This window comes from Danio aesculapii, chromosome 10 (genome assembly GCF_903798145.1).
Source record: "Danio aesculapii chromosome 10, fDanAes4.1, whole genome shotgun sequence".
Classification (NCBI taxonomy): Eukaryota; Metazoa; Chordata; class Actinopteri; order Cypriniformes; family Danionidae; genus Danio; species Danio aesculapii.
The window spans coordinates 25,530,103-25,547,356 of NC_079444.1; the positions used below are offsets into that span (position 1 = coordinate 25,530,103).

At 36.3% G+C, this 17,254-nt stretch overlaps 1 protein-coding gene across 1 annotated transcript in view; it reads right to left on the reverse strand.

The window, feature by feature from the left end:
• grik1a (glutamate receptor, ionotropic, kainate 1a) overlaps nucleotides 1-16,338 on the reverse strand; it is a 96,336-nt gene extending 79,998 nt beyond the window's left edge. Inside the window, 1 exon segment of the mRNA XM_056466739.1 lies at nucleotides 16,005-16,338. Within this exon segment, the coding sequence (XP_056322714.1) occupies nucleotides 16,005-16,128 (124 nt within the window). The 5' untranslated portion in view covers nucleotides 16,129-16,338.
• Nucleotides 16,339-17,254: the final 916 nt, after the last annotated feature.

Here is a 17,254-nt window from a genome sequence, read left to right on the forward strand (position 1 = left end):
AATTTAAATCTCAAAGGTCTTTTGGAAATTACGTCTGAATACAGCCCTGAAATGCTGCTGGTCTTTAAGTGCCTTCATTTATTCCCCCGCATATTGAGCTCAATGAACTTTAGAAGATTACACTTTAAGGACCAATATTAAAAAAAAATGGCACAAAGTAATATAAACGTGCTCTTTTTGATCACTTAAAATGCATGTTCTATACAGTATGAATGTACAGTGTGCAGTTGTCACAGCGGCCCCCAGTATGTTGTGTTTGCCTTGTCCCTATAGAGAGCAATAAGTCAGCCCTATTGAAGAGCAGAACATAAATAGTGCCACTGAACCAAGAAAATCTTAAATATTTTGCTTTACTGCTGATGAAAGTGATCAATTTTTGTCATATATCTTGACCTTACTAATCAGTCAAACTAAAAAAAAACATTTAGAGTAAAGATAATATAACAAATAACAAATAATATAACAAATCAAGCAGAAGAGAGCCTATTAAATTCAGTTTACACCTTTTTACACCGAAAATGACACCTTTTCTTGCTTACCAAGTGTGCTTTCACACCTGCCATGTTTAATCACACTAATAGCCCCTTTCCACTGAGTGGTACGGTACGGTACAGTTCGGTTTGGTACGTTTTATGGCCGTTTCCACTGTCAAAAAGTGTACCAAACCGAACCGTACCACTTTTTCGGCACCCTTTCGAAAGGGTACCAAACACGAGAAAGTGTACCAAAAGGCGGAGCCACACGCGCAGCTGAACGCTATTGGTTTACAGAGATACGTCATTCGCTTACGCAACAAGCCAGAATGAAAACAAAAAACCTGCCATGTTTGAAATACACAGCGAGAGATTATAGCGGAATTATAAATACATATAATAACGAGCCATGGTCGATCTGGGCTCAAACAAACCTTGTCGTCATCTTGATGAACAGCCACAAAGCCAAGAAGAAGAGCAGATTTACCCTGTGCCCCGTAGTTTTTTATGAGCCAGTCTGAGGCGCGAGCGGTTTCGCTTTCTTGCTAGCGCTCGCGCGCGTCTAAAATTATATCTGAAATAACAAACTTCTTGAGCTGATGATAATAACCTGCGCTTGATTATTGACGTGCTTTTGAAACCCGATCCTGTCAGACACTGACAACCGCGAGAGTTAAGCGTGAAGAAACAAAGGAGAAGCCGGAAAAAAAGGAGCACATTATTTTTTAGCAAACATGAACAAAATGCCATGTATAACTAACTTATTATCTTCACCTTTTGGACTAATATGAACTGGAAATGACGGAATTACTCTCTAACAGAGGCTACATGTGCTGCTGAAGATTACATAAACAGATAAGAGGTTTTCACTGACTGTGGGCTATATTTTGTGTTGTTTTGAACCTAAATACCGACGAAATGTCTGCTGTGTGTAGTTCTTCTGTAGTTGGTAACATATCGGAGACTGTAAGGGGCTGTATGTGTTTATATATGTTCATTTATTTATTTATTTTATATAATTACAGACGTTACAGTAGGCTGTTTAGCACTGTCATTGATCTGCAGTTATAATCAACTCATGTTCATTGAAAAGTTAGTAATAAACATTTCTACACAAGTATTTATGTGTATAAAGCATCTGTTTTGTGAGAAGTGCTTTTCATATGATATGTGAGTGACCCGTACAGCTTTATTGTAGACATTTCCTCGAGCGAGAATGACGTCGACTGAAACTTTCTGTCATACACCAAGCCCACCAAAAGGGTACCCTTGTTAGTGGGAACGCAAGCCTGATAAAGGTGACCCGTACCAAACCGAACCGTACCGTACCGTACCAGTCAGTGGTAACGAGCCATTAAGTTAGCTTTCCTATTTGGTAGGATTCATTAAGGTTGATGTGAATGGAGCAATCACACTCTAGTGCACACCAAAAGCAGACCAAACAAGTGTACGACCTAGGGATGGGCAACGTCTTAATGTTTGCAATATAATCTTTTTAAATTATTATTTTTATCATTATTATTTTATAAAATTCTTCAGCAACAGCTCAACTGTAGCTTGCGGACAAACTTCTGAAATCATTTGCAGTTACATTGTTTTCAAGCAGCATCTGTGCTTAATTCTCAAAATGTATAGTTTTTCTGAAGGGATGCATGTGTACAATGACCAGGGCTACAATCAATACTAACAAACACTGTGTGGTCTGCCAGCTTTCCCCCTTTCTTTGTTTCCTTCGGGTTCTCTGAGAATATTTTCGTACCTACAAGTCTTTTGGTGCAAAATATAATATGCAGTTGATTTTCAACGCATCAAAGTTTGGTTTATTTTTTGAGTCTGCTAAACTGCATCTGACCTTGTAATTCCATGAAAGATCACACAAATTGCTTTGTAGTTTAAGTCAGGTATTGTTTTTTATGTTTTCTCCTGGATCATTCTGGGAGATGATCAGTTGAGGAGTTTCAATGTTACATATCTGTCAGTCTAACAATATATCATTGTCAACAACCACGCTGCTTTTGTCCTGACTGAATGCTCCACTCCGTATTCCTTGAATGTGACATACTGTAATAGTTTGAAAAAGCATGATTTGTAAGGGTTTTTATCCAGCACTTCTTTATTATTTGGCAAAACAACAACTCAATTTTCAAAGAGATTGTAAAAAGCCAAACATAGAGGGCAGAATGTGGCTGATTAAGATAATGTACCGTTGGATGATTAAAATTAATATTTAGTATTGATGGTGAGCTCCCTTTGCTCCACTCAATGAAATTATTAAATTTAGAAGTACAAATAATCATAGTAAGTTCAAGTTAAATGTGCACTTTATATTTTATTTGTGCGGCTCTTCCTCCTCAAGAGAAAATGTAACCATTTTATGTTTTGGCAAATTTTCATATGCATTTCTCCTCAAGCCCTGTTCAAATTAACCATTAATTTGCCAACAATAAAATAGCTACACTGTAAAAAATGGCCATAATTTCAACGGTAAAAAAAAACTGTAAAAATGCTACAGTTCAAATCCGTAACCTGGTTAACGGTATGTTTCCTTAATATATACGGCGAATAACCGTAAATTGACTTTCCCAGAATTCCCTGTATGGCACATCACTTTTTATGCTTTTTCTTGACATTACTATGGATCTTTTTAGTTGTTTCCCCATCAGTTACGTACATTAGTGATCCATGTTACATCTAATGTTGATAAACAATGTTTATTTCATGACTTTCATTTTATGCATGTTACCATACTGGTGTTTAGTAGTTGTGTGAATGACACTGAGCACCTTCTCTTCTACCACAGCTATTGATACACTTTTCTGCTTGTGGGAAAAGTTGATTGTGATGAGCATTGGTTCATTGGATCATTATGTAACTTCCTCATCACCACCTGCATATGGGTGTGCTAACGTGTCTAACTGTAACAAAAGATGTGTAGATGTTGGTAATTCAAAATACAGACCTATTACCTCTTTAAATTAATAAAATACGGTAGTATTTTTAACGGTAAAGTACTGGCAACCACAGCTGCCGTTTTTTTACCGTAAATTTTACGGATTTATTTTTTACAGTGTACATTTTCCTGTGAGATCAGACTGAATGTACGGGACATCTTTAAGCACAGTACCTTTGACTTACTAACAATTAAAAATTCAAACCTTTTCCAAATATTCCTAAAACTAAGGAGATGGTTATTGATTTTAGAGAAAGAGCACAAAGCAGAACTCATCCCACATTAATTAATGGGGAGCAAATTCAGTTAGAAACAAACTATAAATATTTGGGTGTGCTGTTGGACAATAAACTTAAGTGGGATGTATGGACTGACTGGAAGGAAAAAGCTTCAACAGAGAATGTACTTCTTAAAGAAATTATTGTATTTTAATGTTGACAACACATTGCATTGTTGATCGTGTTTTATAGTGCTTTTATTGAAAGTATTGCAACATTTTGTGTAATCTATTGGTATGGAAATGCTTCAGAGGCCCAGAAATGATCACTGGAGAAGGTAGTAACAATAGCCAGTAAGTTGTTGGGAATAAAGTGAAAGCGTATTAAAGAGTGCTATCATGATTGTCAATGATGAGAGACATCCTTCATCATACACCTTCCAATTGTTACCATCAGGTCATTGATATTGTGTTCCCAGATGTGTAGGAAACAGTATAAAATTGATTAAAAATCTTTAATACCTTAAGCAATTCAGTTTTTAAATTATTTTTCTCTTAGTAGCAGTTGATGGCTAATAGACTGGATATTTATGTAGAGGTACCATGTTTTTTAATTGATTTATTTATATAAATGCCAAATGTGAAATGTCAGATGTCTCTGTGAGTGCAAATGAAATTTCCCTATGGGGACAAATAAAGTTAACCAACTAACTAAAACTTTAATTTCTCTATCATGTCTCTATCTGCGTCTCAAACACCAGCCAAAAATTCAAATTTCTTGAAACGTTATAAAAACCTGACCAACAACATTTCCTCAAATGTTAACGTAACTATCAAACAGCTATCTCAATGAAGAATTTCCTATTTCTGATATCTTCTAGTAAATAATGCTCCAATAACATCTACAACTTTGAAAAATATTGGTTTACACACAACATAGATGCCTATTTAAATGATATTTCCTAAACTATAAATTGTATTGATCATTCATTCATTTTCCTTCAGTTTAGTCTCTGATTTATCAGAGATCTCCACAGCGGAATGAACCAACAACTTATCCAGCACGTTTTACGCAGCGGATGCACTTCCAGACACAACACAGCACTAGGAAACAAACATACACACTCATGCACACACATATACACTACAGCCAATTTAGTTAATCCAATTCACCTATACCGCACGTCTTTGAGATTGTAGGGGAAAACGCAGGACCTGGAGGAAACCCACAAGAACACGAGGAGAACATAATAACTCCACATAGAAATGTCAACTGACCCAGTCGGGACTCCAACCAGCAATCTTCTTGCTGTGAGGCGACAGTGCTAACCACTGAGCCACTGTGCCATCCCCTGTATTGATCAAAACCTTTTAATTTGTTAAAATATTTTAAGCGCAGCAGCATCATTTTATCGAATACTTACTGCCATATTTCAGTAGTTCCAACATTCAATGGTTTGCTGCACATACTCTGGCTCTTAAGATGGAATGTTTACAAATGTTCCTCATTTGTAAGTCAATTTGGATAAAAGCATCCGACAAACGAACAGATGTACACACAGTTCTTGATGAATCAAAAAGGTAATGAATATAGAACTCTTCAAAAGCACAAATAGACATGACAACAAATGGTGCATGCACACACACACGAACACAAACCTGCACACAAGTGACTGCTGAATTTCGGACACAATCTCTTGTCTTTCTGCCTCTGTCCTTCCTTTCAATATTTCTGCCACTGTCTATGATGCATTCCACACACTCCTCATAAAGACATCACAATGATTTCTGCAAACACACAGGCCAAATGCATCATCAAAGAAAAAACCTTCACTCTCATTCAAATTCATGAAATCTTGTTCAAACACATCCCTTCTGACAAACACAAGAAAACACAAAGGGGATAAGGAGTCAGCATGCATACCAATGCTCTCGCAGAGAAAGAAAGAGCCAGAGACATTAGCTATTTCCAAATTTCTGTGACCAAACCGGTTCATTTTCTCACGGGATTCACTCTAAACACTGAGATTTGCTTGCTGTTATTTCACACTCACTCAATCAGAGGTTTGAGTATGTTCTGATGCAAATATTTACCACTTGCATTAGTCGTTAAGCATTTGACTAACACTTTGTGGATTGTTCAAAAAGACTGGCTTGGGAAACCAGATTATTCACCATATCCATACAGGCTTCTGCTGACGGTCAAAGAGCAGTGCCATTTCACAGTCCTGCTCAACTTCTGAGGTCACACGGATTCAAATCTAAAAGGATTAATTTCCCCTCATGGCCTCTGAAATACTCCCAGCACATTCCCTCAGTCAACACTTCCAGAGTGCAGAGATTATTTTAAAGCACTCGCACGAATGAGCTGATGCAGCTTCATGATCTCAGTCAAATACGCCCCAAGATTTTAAAAACAGGAAGGGTTTATTGAGATCTTAAGCGAGACTTTTTGGGGTAATATTCCTGCTCGACACAGTTGGACCACAGCCAGTGCTACAAAATTGCTTTCATACAGTCACACAATCTGTGGGATGGTAAATGGTGTCCGCGGACATACTATATGTGCATGTAGATCACAAGCCAATTTAATTTGCTCCTTCTGATAGAAACCTGCATCAAAGCACTTCAAATCAACTAGGACTTACCCAACTGGACACAGCTGACAGTAGTCTGGTTTCCATTACAGAATTGCATAAAACTTTTACAATATTTCACTCAAGTACTGATAAAACTGACAGAAATTACAGAAATCTATTAAATGGTTAGTTCACCCAAAACATACCAATTTTTGTCTGCATGATTTCTGAAATTACTTGTTGATAAAAAGTATTTTTAATGAAAAAATGGAAAAAAAAATTCATTTTTGAAAACGAATGAAAACATTCATTAAAGTCGCCATTAAACAAGTTAAGATTGTCCTTTTTTCCTCTGTCGTGATGTAAATCCACTTGAAACCTGAAATTAGAAAACAATGTAGGGCGGTGCATGACTTCATCCTTTGGGAACAATCTAGGTTGTTGGAAGATATCGATAACAAAATGAAAAAACATTGACAAATGGATGAAGGCAGAGCAGAAACAAAACACGCCCCAATAGCCCCTCCCAAAAGGCATTCCATGTGACCAGAAGTGAAAAAAAGACATTTTGAGGGGAAGAAAAGGTTATGATATTTGATTAAAATGGGCAAATTATTTTTACAAAATAATGAAGTGCACATAGAGTTTTATAACAAGCACTACTATATAAATATAAAAATAGTACATTTTTATTTCATACCAACTTTAAAAGGTTAGTTCAACCAAAAGTGTAAAATCTGTTCATAATCAAACAAAAAGTGATCAGGTGTAGCTTAAATAATGTGTCGGTGGTCAACTGCAAAAATCAGTCCAAGGCACTTGAAAAATGTGGAAAAATATTTTAAATATTAAAAAGCCTTTATTGACATGGCTATTCCTTAAAACTGTGCCTTCGCGTTTCTGCAAACACTTGCCTACATCAGGGTAACAGTGATCAGGTGTGTCTGGAGTTTCTTTTGAAAACTATTGTGTCATCACTCATTAGAACATCTAAACTAGAATTGCTAATTTCGGTTAACTTTGCCAAACGACAACTTCCGCACGTTAATCGAGTATTGACGGTTAACTGGTCAGATTAATATTAAATTATTATTTAATAAAAAAAAAAAAAATGACGTGTCTATTTTGTGTGACACATTAAATATTGTAAAATTTTTGAATACTGATTTATTTTATTTCCCAGAGATGGGTTGTGGCTGGAAGGACATCCGCTGCATAAAAACGTGCTGGATAAGTTGGTGGTTCATTCCGCTGTGGCGACCCCAGATTAATAAAGGCACTAAGCCAAAAAAGGAAATGAATGAATGAATGATTTATTTTAACATGCGGACAACAGCATACAGAACAACAGAACATCTTCACGCATCTGCAGTTTTCCCGTTCCAAACACCCGAGGCTCTTTTTATTTCACTAGGAAACGACGGAATCAGCTGACCCATATAGTGGAGTGTTGCTGTCAATGTTTTTATAATTGCAATATTTAATAATATCGTGATATTTAAGATTAATAATAAATATTTTAATCATTTAACTGATACGTTACAAAAGCACTCTTTCGGTGAACAATTAATCGGTTATTTTGAGCATCTCTAATCTAAACTACACTAAAATAATTGTATACCGCGGTTTGGAAAAGTCAAAGTTTTAAAACAGCCAACATTTTCTGCTATACCCTTCCTAAGGTAAGTGTAAGGTTTTTGTTTGTTTGTTTGTTTTTTTAACAACAGCATCTAAAAATGGAAAAGATCTCCAAAGAATTAAAAAATTTGAATGATTTAGCCTGACATGTTTACGGTTCCAAAATGTTTTAACTGTTTCTCAAAATAAAATTAAATTTGTTCAAAGGGGGAAAAGGTTTTAGTTTTTTAACCAGACATTTAAAAAGAATTTATTTTAGAGCAGTAATCACAATACCATAAAACTGTGATGTTTTTATCCAAGGTTATCATACCATCAGAATCTTATACCAGCCCATGCTTAATCTGCAGTAAGGAAGATCTCCAGGAACAGGGTTGAGGACCTCTGATATGCAGCAATGGTCATGATATGTTCAAAATCCAAAAACATTATAACAATTTTCCATGTCACTTTCTTGTTTCAACTGTAATCATTAGAAGCTCCAAGAACACCTTTGCGCACCAAAAACAACAACAAAAAAATGTAAAAATAACTTCACTAATGTCTTCCATGTCAGATCAGAGTGTGCATTTATTATATACGATGCTTGCGCTTCTGACTCTGTCATACAGCCTGTAGTAAACGCGCACCCTGATGTGCCTTTTCTGGACTTTGAACATCTCAGGCTCATTGCTGTCAATGGAGGATGAGGGAGCTCTCAGATTTTATCCAAAATATCTTAATTTGTTTAATATCTTAATTTTTCCTTCGGCTTAGTCCCTTATTTATCAGGGGTCGCCACAGCGGAATGAACCGCCAACTATTTCGCCATATGTTTTATGCAGTGGATGCCCTTTCAGCCGCAACCCAGTATTGGGAAACACCCATACACTCTCACATTCACATGCACACTTATACACTACCAATTTAGTTCATCCAATTCACTTATAGCGCATGTCTTTGGACTGTGTGGGAAAGCAGGAGCAGCCAGAGGAAACACACATGAACTCGGGGAGAACATGGAAATTCCACGCAGAAATGACTGACAACTGGCCCAGCTGGGACTTGAACCAGTGACCTTCTTGCTGTGAGGCAACAGTGCTAACCACTGAGCCACCATGTCACCCTGTAATAGAAACATTAGAGTTCATTTTAATAGAATTTCCAAATGAAAAGATCGATCTTTTTGAGTTGTGCAATGCAATATAGCCTCTTCTAGCACCTGCTGCATCATGCTCAAGAGAGCCAGTTTCTAAAAATAAATCCATAGCCATATCTTTAAAAAATTAGGTGACCTGTAAATGCAAAAAAGAGCTTCTTTTGCAGGTTAAATATTCCTTTTTGGATCTGCCAGAAAAACCAGCTCACGCAAGATTAAGTTTTTGTGACATCTGGTAGTTTTTGCGAAACTGAGAAACTGACACAATTCCAATATCTTTTCATATTTGATAAAACTAATGATGAAAAATGTATACAAGAGTCTATTAAATATGTCTAGACAAAGCAGGCAGTATTCACCTGCTCCATTTAAATAAAATCATCTTTAATTATGTCACTAATACAATTTTTTCATGATAATAAAATCTTTTTTAAAAGGTTTTCTTTTTTAAATTTTTGGTTTCCTCCACAAGTCCAGAGACTTGCGCTATGGGTGAATTGGGTAAGCTAAAATTGTCTGTAATGTATGTGTGTGAATGAGAATGTATGGGTGTTTCCCAGTGATGGGTTGCAGCAGGAAGGGCATCCGCTGCGTAAACCATAAGCTGGATTAGTTGGTGGTTCATTCCACTGTGGTGACCCCTGATTAATAAAGGGACTAAGCTGAAGTAAAATGAATGAATAAATGGTTCTTTTGATCAACTATTGGAATGAATGAATGAATGAAATAATTATTTATACAATGAAGACTAGGGCTGGGCGATATGGCAAAAATGCAATCTTGATTAATTCTTTTCCATATTGAACAATAAAGATATATATTTCGATATCATTTGTTAATGCCTCCAGTTTTAAAAGAGTAGCCCAACAATGACTGAAGCCACAAAAAATAGAGGGTCCATTAAACAGCATAACCCATTTTCGGTGTGCGAATTTCTGGCGGCCGAAAATTCTGTGTATCTCTAATATCAACACACTTCTAGATTCCCATTGTTGCACATTTCTGCTGTGTGATTGGCTTGTATATCAATATAGAGTAAAAAAAGTCCAGAGCTTATCATTGTTATTGACATAAATTTCATCAATTCGATATAATATCGTTTTCGGCCCAGCCCTAATGAAGACTATATTAACATTTCATTATTCAATTTATGTACTTGAATTCTTCCCAAATAGATCTCTTTAAATCAACTACAGGAACTGTATTTGTACTGCAATATAAATCGTAGAAACGGCGAGGCGTCACTGTGGCACAGTGGGTAGCACGATCGCTTCACAGCAAGAAGGTCGCTGGTTTGAGCCTCGGCTAGGTCAGTTGGCATTTCTGTGTGGAGTTTGCATGTTCTTCCTGTGTTCGCATGGGTGCTCCAGTTTCCCTCACAATCCAAAGACTCGCGCGATAGGTGAATTGGGTAGGCTAAATTGTCCGTAGTGTATGTGTTTGAATGTGTGTGTATGGATGTTTCCCAGTGATGGGTTGCAGCGGGAAGGGCATCCGCTGCATAAAACATATGCTGGATAAGTTGGCGGTTCATTCTGCTGTGGCTACCCCAGATTGATAAAGGGACTAAGCCGAAAAGAAAATGAATGAATGAATGTTTAATAGCATTTGTACTCTAAACAATGTGTAGTTTACTGGCATGAATTTCACCCCTGAATAAAAGGATGATAGTTAATTATCATCCTTTAATTAATTAATTAATATGAACAACTAAAAATGATTGAGCATCTTTAAAAATACAAACCTTGCAAATCTGTTTTCCTTATTTATCAATTACATTTATGAATCTGACAGACACTTTTATCCATAGCACTGAGGGTACACATTTTTATCAATTGCTTTCCCTGGGAGTCAAATTCTTAACAACCTTGGCTTTTCGAGCACCTTGCTAAATCCACTATTTGAGCTACAGGAAGGCAATATCACTGATTCTATTTTTAGTTCACTCTCTGCTCATCACCAGTGAAATAGAAACAATTTCTGTACACAGTCACAGTGTTGACTTGTGAAAAACAGAACAATGTCAGTTTATCCATTATTGCTCACTGTTATGCAAACCAAGCCAACCATTATTGCATGATGACATTCACTTTTTCAGATGCCAATCTTCTCATCCAAATGACAGATATTTTCATATTTTAAGAGCACACTAATACGGTCACCAGAGTCTCCAGGTGGATATACAATGTCCTATCAAATCTATGTGTATGTGAAAGAGAGTGTTTATCTAACAATGCGATTCATTGCACATCCATCTAAAAGACAGATCACTGTGTGTGCAAGACGACAGAACATCTGTAAAGCTACAATATCTGATAAACTTTGACAAATGTCCCTGATACAGAGAGTCCGCACATAGTGTGGTCTAAACAAGCTCCCCCGGGGACAGAACTGATGAAATACCTGTGGGATCAATAGGGCAGTCCGGAGGTTACATCGCAGCTAAAGTACAGTAGTCTTTCATTCAGCTGCAAACACAAGCACACATCCTAAAACATGACCCACACCAACAGTGGATCTAGAAGTTAAACTCAAATTTCGATGATCTGATTATTTATGGGTGTAAATTTCATGTCAAGTTTTGTAGAAATAAAACACATGTAATAAAATGTATTATTATGTTTTTAGAAAATGCATATAATATCTTTTTAGTCTTTTTATTATTAAGTCGAAACTTTTTAAAAATCCTCAATCAATATTTGAGTAACTTTTGCACTCTTAGACAGGTTATGCTAGGTTTTAAAACTATTTTTGTCACGCAGAGCTGATGTAGATTGGGTTGTTATGAATGGGTTATCTGCACAGCAGTGTTGTTCAGCCACTGAAATCTTCTGGTGAATTATTAAAGTGACTATTTTCAGTTTGATAAGGGACCTTTTACAGCATCGATAATGTCGATTTTTATTTCATTTAACAACAAAACATCAGTAAATAGCGCTATTCCGCCTAGCCTGCTTTACTGAGCTGAGGATGGTTTTATATTCACATTGGTTCATTTTTTAACAATGACAACCTGTGACACGTTCCCTATATTGTTTACAGCTACTCTGAATATTCGGTCAGAAATAGCATGTAAGTATGGCTTAGAAATGAGTGTGATAATAAGTGTAATTCCTGCACGCCGCCGGCCAAGCTTTAGCTGCTCAACACATAAGAGAGGGTTCTGCTGTCATCTTTAAGGTGCTAGTGTTTTCAGGAGGTGTGGCTTTGAACGGCAGGGCAGGGACGATGTTTCAGAGACTTATGCTAACAGGCTAGCATTGTGGCAGATCACCTACTGCACCTTTAAGTCCCAAATAGGGATGCAACGATTATAGATTTTGGTTGTACGATTATAGTCTGAGAAATAATCACAGTTTCACGGTTATCACGATTATTATGCATTCGTTAATTTCAAACACCACTGGTTTAGAAAATAAGATGAAAACTCATATTTTACAGTGTTATTTATTGCTGCTCAGTAACCAATTAATATGGCACATAATAATAGTAAAAACAAACAATAGTCCATTTCTCTCTCAGAATGTTTTTGACATTTAAACATAAATAATTTTACACTGTAAATAAATGACAGAACAATGAATAAATAAATAAAAATCAATAAATAAACTGTATTTGTATTATACTGAGCTTGAAATGAACTTTTTTTTACCTGTAGCACCAGTGCTCCCAACTTAAAATATGTAGGAGCACCAGAAAAAATCTATGAGCACCCACCAAAAATGAATGAGCACCACTGCAACTTGTATATTAATGGATTTATTGTATTTGAAAACAACATCAATTAGGACTAAAAAAACAGAAACAACTATCTAACTAATGCTGTGATGACTTATTGATATTTGTGCAATAATTCCAAAATGAATGTTTAATAATTATAAAATATTAATGATGACGAAGAAGACAATAATACTGACAACGAACTACATTTCTTATTATCATTCTGCCTTAAATGTGCTTGAATGAGAGTTATCTGCTATAAAAAGTCCTACATTATGAAAAATAAATCTATGGTTTACATCAAACAAAAATGAAGCATTGCAGTAAGAAATATTTATTTTGCACTATTGTTTTAATATGCATGTCAATTTAAGAAACGGAATGAATGGACAAAAGAAAGGAAGAAAAGTCTCACTTCTGCACCTTTTTAAAAGTTTTCATTATGGTTTGGTCATTTTCAATGCTCAGTCTTATTATGCGCTGATTTATATTTCTTTGTGTTTGTGGAATAAAGCAGGCGAGTCAGCCGGCCCAATATATAAGCGGAGCAGAGCAGGATTCTCACGATGACCACTGACGCAATACCGTTCCTTGTCATGAGTCGCAGTTTCATTTTAAACTTAGTAAAGACGAGCTTCTTTATACATGATGTGTACAGTGTTAGACTGTAAATTTAGCGGACATTTGCGCTGAATGCGCAGTGAATGCAACACATTGATATTCGGACCATTAAACAGCTGATCCACCGAGTCTTTCAGCACTCTCTCCGAAAACGCCACATCATGATCGCTCTTATCGGCGGCATTATTTGTAACTTTAAGTGGGTTTGCACATCTGTGTATTTTTCATGTACTGTTTCTTCCTCATACTTCAGACGTTTGCAGTTCCCGCAATCACAAAAGCCCCCTGTCATCTCAACGAGGTGCGTCTGAAAAGCGTGAGCGCGTTGCGTCGTATGCGGGTCCCTCCATTGGAAATAACGAACTTGCACGAGCTTGCCTTAGTTAATAGCCTCAGTCATTGTTAATCTAGTGTGCGTGGTTATTAGTCTCAGTGTACAAACTAGTGCACCGTTAGCATAACTGTTTAGTTGCTGCAGTTTTGTTCTATGCAGAAACGCGGTATTGAGAAGCATTTACGATTAATTAACCCTGAAGAATTAAAGCGCGGTTAATAGTGAAACTGGTTCATCGCTGCACTTCTAGACCCAAAAAGGCAAGACTTTTTGCAGAGCACGTGAGACTGTGGGAGTGTTGACAGGTCTTGCGCACACAGTAGCTATGAAACGTGTAAACAAGAGAAGATTTTCCACTACTTAATTGATCGCAGATGTTTGGTTATATTGGGCAGATATGAAAAAAGTGTAAAACGATGATAATAATTAGGGATACTCCGATCGATCGGCTAGCGATCGGTTTCAGCTGATAATCACATTTCAGGACTCGATCGGTACTCGCTAATCTCATCGATCTCGTGAACCGATCCCAAGTGTTTGTTTATGAGTTTAGGCAGAGTACGGGCCTGATCACACCGAACGCATTAAAAGGTGCATCTATTTAATGGTTTACTAATGGCTGCGAACATCAATTATGCACTCCAAACTTTTTTATGTTCAATTCTTCTTCCATCAATTGCAGTAATTCCAAATTGCATAGATAGTTTTCTTACCAGTTTTTTGTTTTATCTATTATTTTCTGTAAAGCTGCTTCAGATCATGAAACGACTACACTAAATGGCTATAAGACACGTTTAAGGGATTATTTGCAACATACTTCATTTATTCTCTCAGGTAAAGAGAGATCTCCACTTAAGTATCATACTTTGAGGGAAAATGTGCTTAATGCATTATAAAGCTTGAAACATCAGAATCAGTTCTCAGTATCGGCTGATCCTCATCACAAGGAATCGTTACTCGGTATCGGCTGCAAAAATCATAATCGGAGCATCCCTAATAATTAAATATACTTGGGCGGCCATTAATATACCAAGGTGGTCCATGCAAGTAAAGTCAATGTGTGGGAAGCACTGGTAAGTTTATCATGTATGTATGTATCTATCCATCCATCCATTCATCCATCCATCCATCCATCTATCTATCTAGAAAAAAACATCATTTTATTAAAGGTTGTCACCAAGGAAATATTTTTTCTTTTAGTTTAATTGCTTAAATGTTTAAAAAGAAATAGAAATCAACAATGCAGTATATAGTAGGGATGCTCCGATCGATCAGCCGAAGATCCGTATCTGCCGATAATCACATTTTATGACTCGATCGGTACTTGCCAATCTGGCTGATCTCATTGACCGATCGAAGGTGTTTGCTTACGAGTTTACAAATCACACAACACAATGAAACATAAACACCATTATTATCTACTTATCTCACTATGTATGAATGTAGCACATCAATAGTCAAATTAAATTAATATAAATATATTCATTATTGTTTTTCCCAAAATTTATATGAAAAAGCAAAACAAAAGTTAAAAATAAAAGATGAATTAAAATTATTGAATCATATTCATATTATAGATTACAGTATCTATCTATCTATCTATCTATCTATCTATCTATCTATCTATCTATCTATCTATCTATCCATCCGTCCATCCATTCACCCCAGAGAAGCAATATGCCAAGCCTTCTGCTTCAAACCCATGAAGCTCCATCTTTCGGAGAGGAACATCAAATCAAGTCTTGTGTAGGAAAGAGGATTAATGTAGGTTGTTAAAACTGCTTTGGGGATTTACAGTGATGCCAAAATCAGACCACAGCAATCATCAAACTCTACTGTCCTCTATGTGAATTACAGGAGGCTTTATCCCAATAACACGCAGCACAGAGTCAGTGATCAAATTTATCAAATCTCATTGATGCTGCTGATGGTTTCATATTAAATTAGGAATGCATTGTTTGTGTACTTTCAAGAGGTCCTGTCACAGACACTTCTTATGTAAAAAGGTCAAAGCATCACAGCTGACTTTGAATAACCTTTTCATTGTTTGAGTTTATCCCATTTTATTGAAAGAATTGACCCTTAGCGCATTTAACAATAGAAGCGACTATTGTAGTAGCTACCAATAAGGTAGATCATAAATTAACTTAATACTATATTCAACAAAATGCATTTTAAAGATCACAAAAACACGGTATATTTTGAAAGAAGCAATAAAAACACACGTCAGTATTGAAACACTGACATTACAGAGACTATAAGCCCTTAAAGTTTCCGATTCTGAATGAACAATTGCAGGTGACAACAAATGAGTAATCATAGACAATCACTTACCAATTCGTATGACCTGCTGTTCACTAAGGTAAAACTTTGCCATCGAGTAAAAAAAGAAAAATAACAGTCTTTTGCGCTTCTCCATGGCTCTGCTATCAAAAGAGGTTAAAAGCAAAAACTTCATGTCATAAAACTGGATTTAAGGAACCATACCGCGCGCCCATTAACTTCCATTCACCTCCCATTGCGCGAAAGGGAAACAGCTCCTCGTAAAAGCCAGTTATTGCCTCAAAAACAACACGTTATCATTTCCTCAGATATCCACGATATGAAGGAATCTTCAAGGTATTTCAGGTAAGATTTTGTGCTGATATTCCCTGTTCATCGCTTCAGATACTTGTAGCACACCGTGCGCGCGCCGCCGCGAGGAGAGTAAAAGCGCGCGCCCCTGATTGACACAATCCAGACGCAGGATTAAAGCAAAGTCTGCTCAGCGTTTGGCTTCCTTCGCGATGTTATTATAATTTTTTAAAACAGCACAGACGGCACACAAGTTTTCTGGCTCTGAAATTGTTGATATGCAAGTTATACCAAATGCTGTATATGCTATTTTCTCTATTTTTCAAACTAACCCTTTGAGGTAAAATTGAGAAATGTTGTCACGTGGAGTTGGATAGTTGCTCTAATTAAGCTTAAATTAGAAATACACGTACTGTATATCATACGCATTGGATTCCACAGAATTAGAAGCAATGTATTTCTAATTACATGAAATTGTTCTTCTGAACCGGTTCGTCATGACTCGGTCAAGCAAAGATATTTGTAATACTGTGAAATATGGAATATTAACTGTTAATATATCAATCATATCAACATATTATATTCATATATAATAATATTTATTATTATTTTTTATAAAATATTTATTGTTGAAACAGTATAAAACCACATTGGATGCACAGCCTAACAGACAACAGAAAAAGGATAAGCAATAACAAAAAATCTAAACACTGCTGTAAACTATATAGAGTGAAGTCTCTGTTGACTTTGGTCCAAAAAAAAAACTTGCTTGACTGGCTTTTTTATCAAACGATAGAACACACCGCCATCTGTTGGACAAATTGTTTAATAGCCCCTTTTTTTACAAGACAGAAGCAGGACATTAAAAATGGAATATGTTATATGTAATGCTGTATGTTTTGATTGTATGTTTTAAGTTTTAGATAAAAACAAACTCTGGTGCAACGGCTTTGTTAGTCCAGTTCAACTGAATAAGGGTCAGTAGACTGAGAGCCCTGAAAACTTCTCTT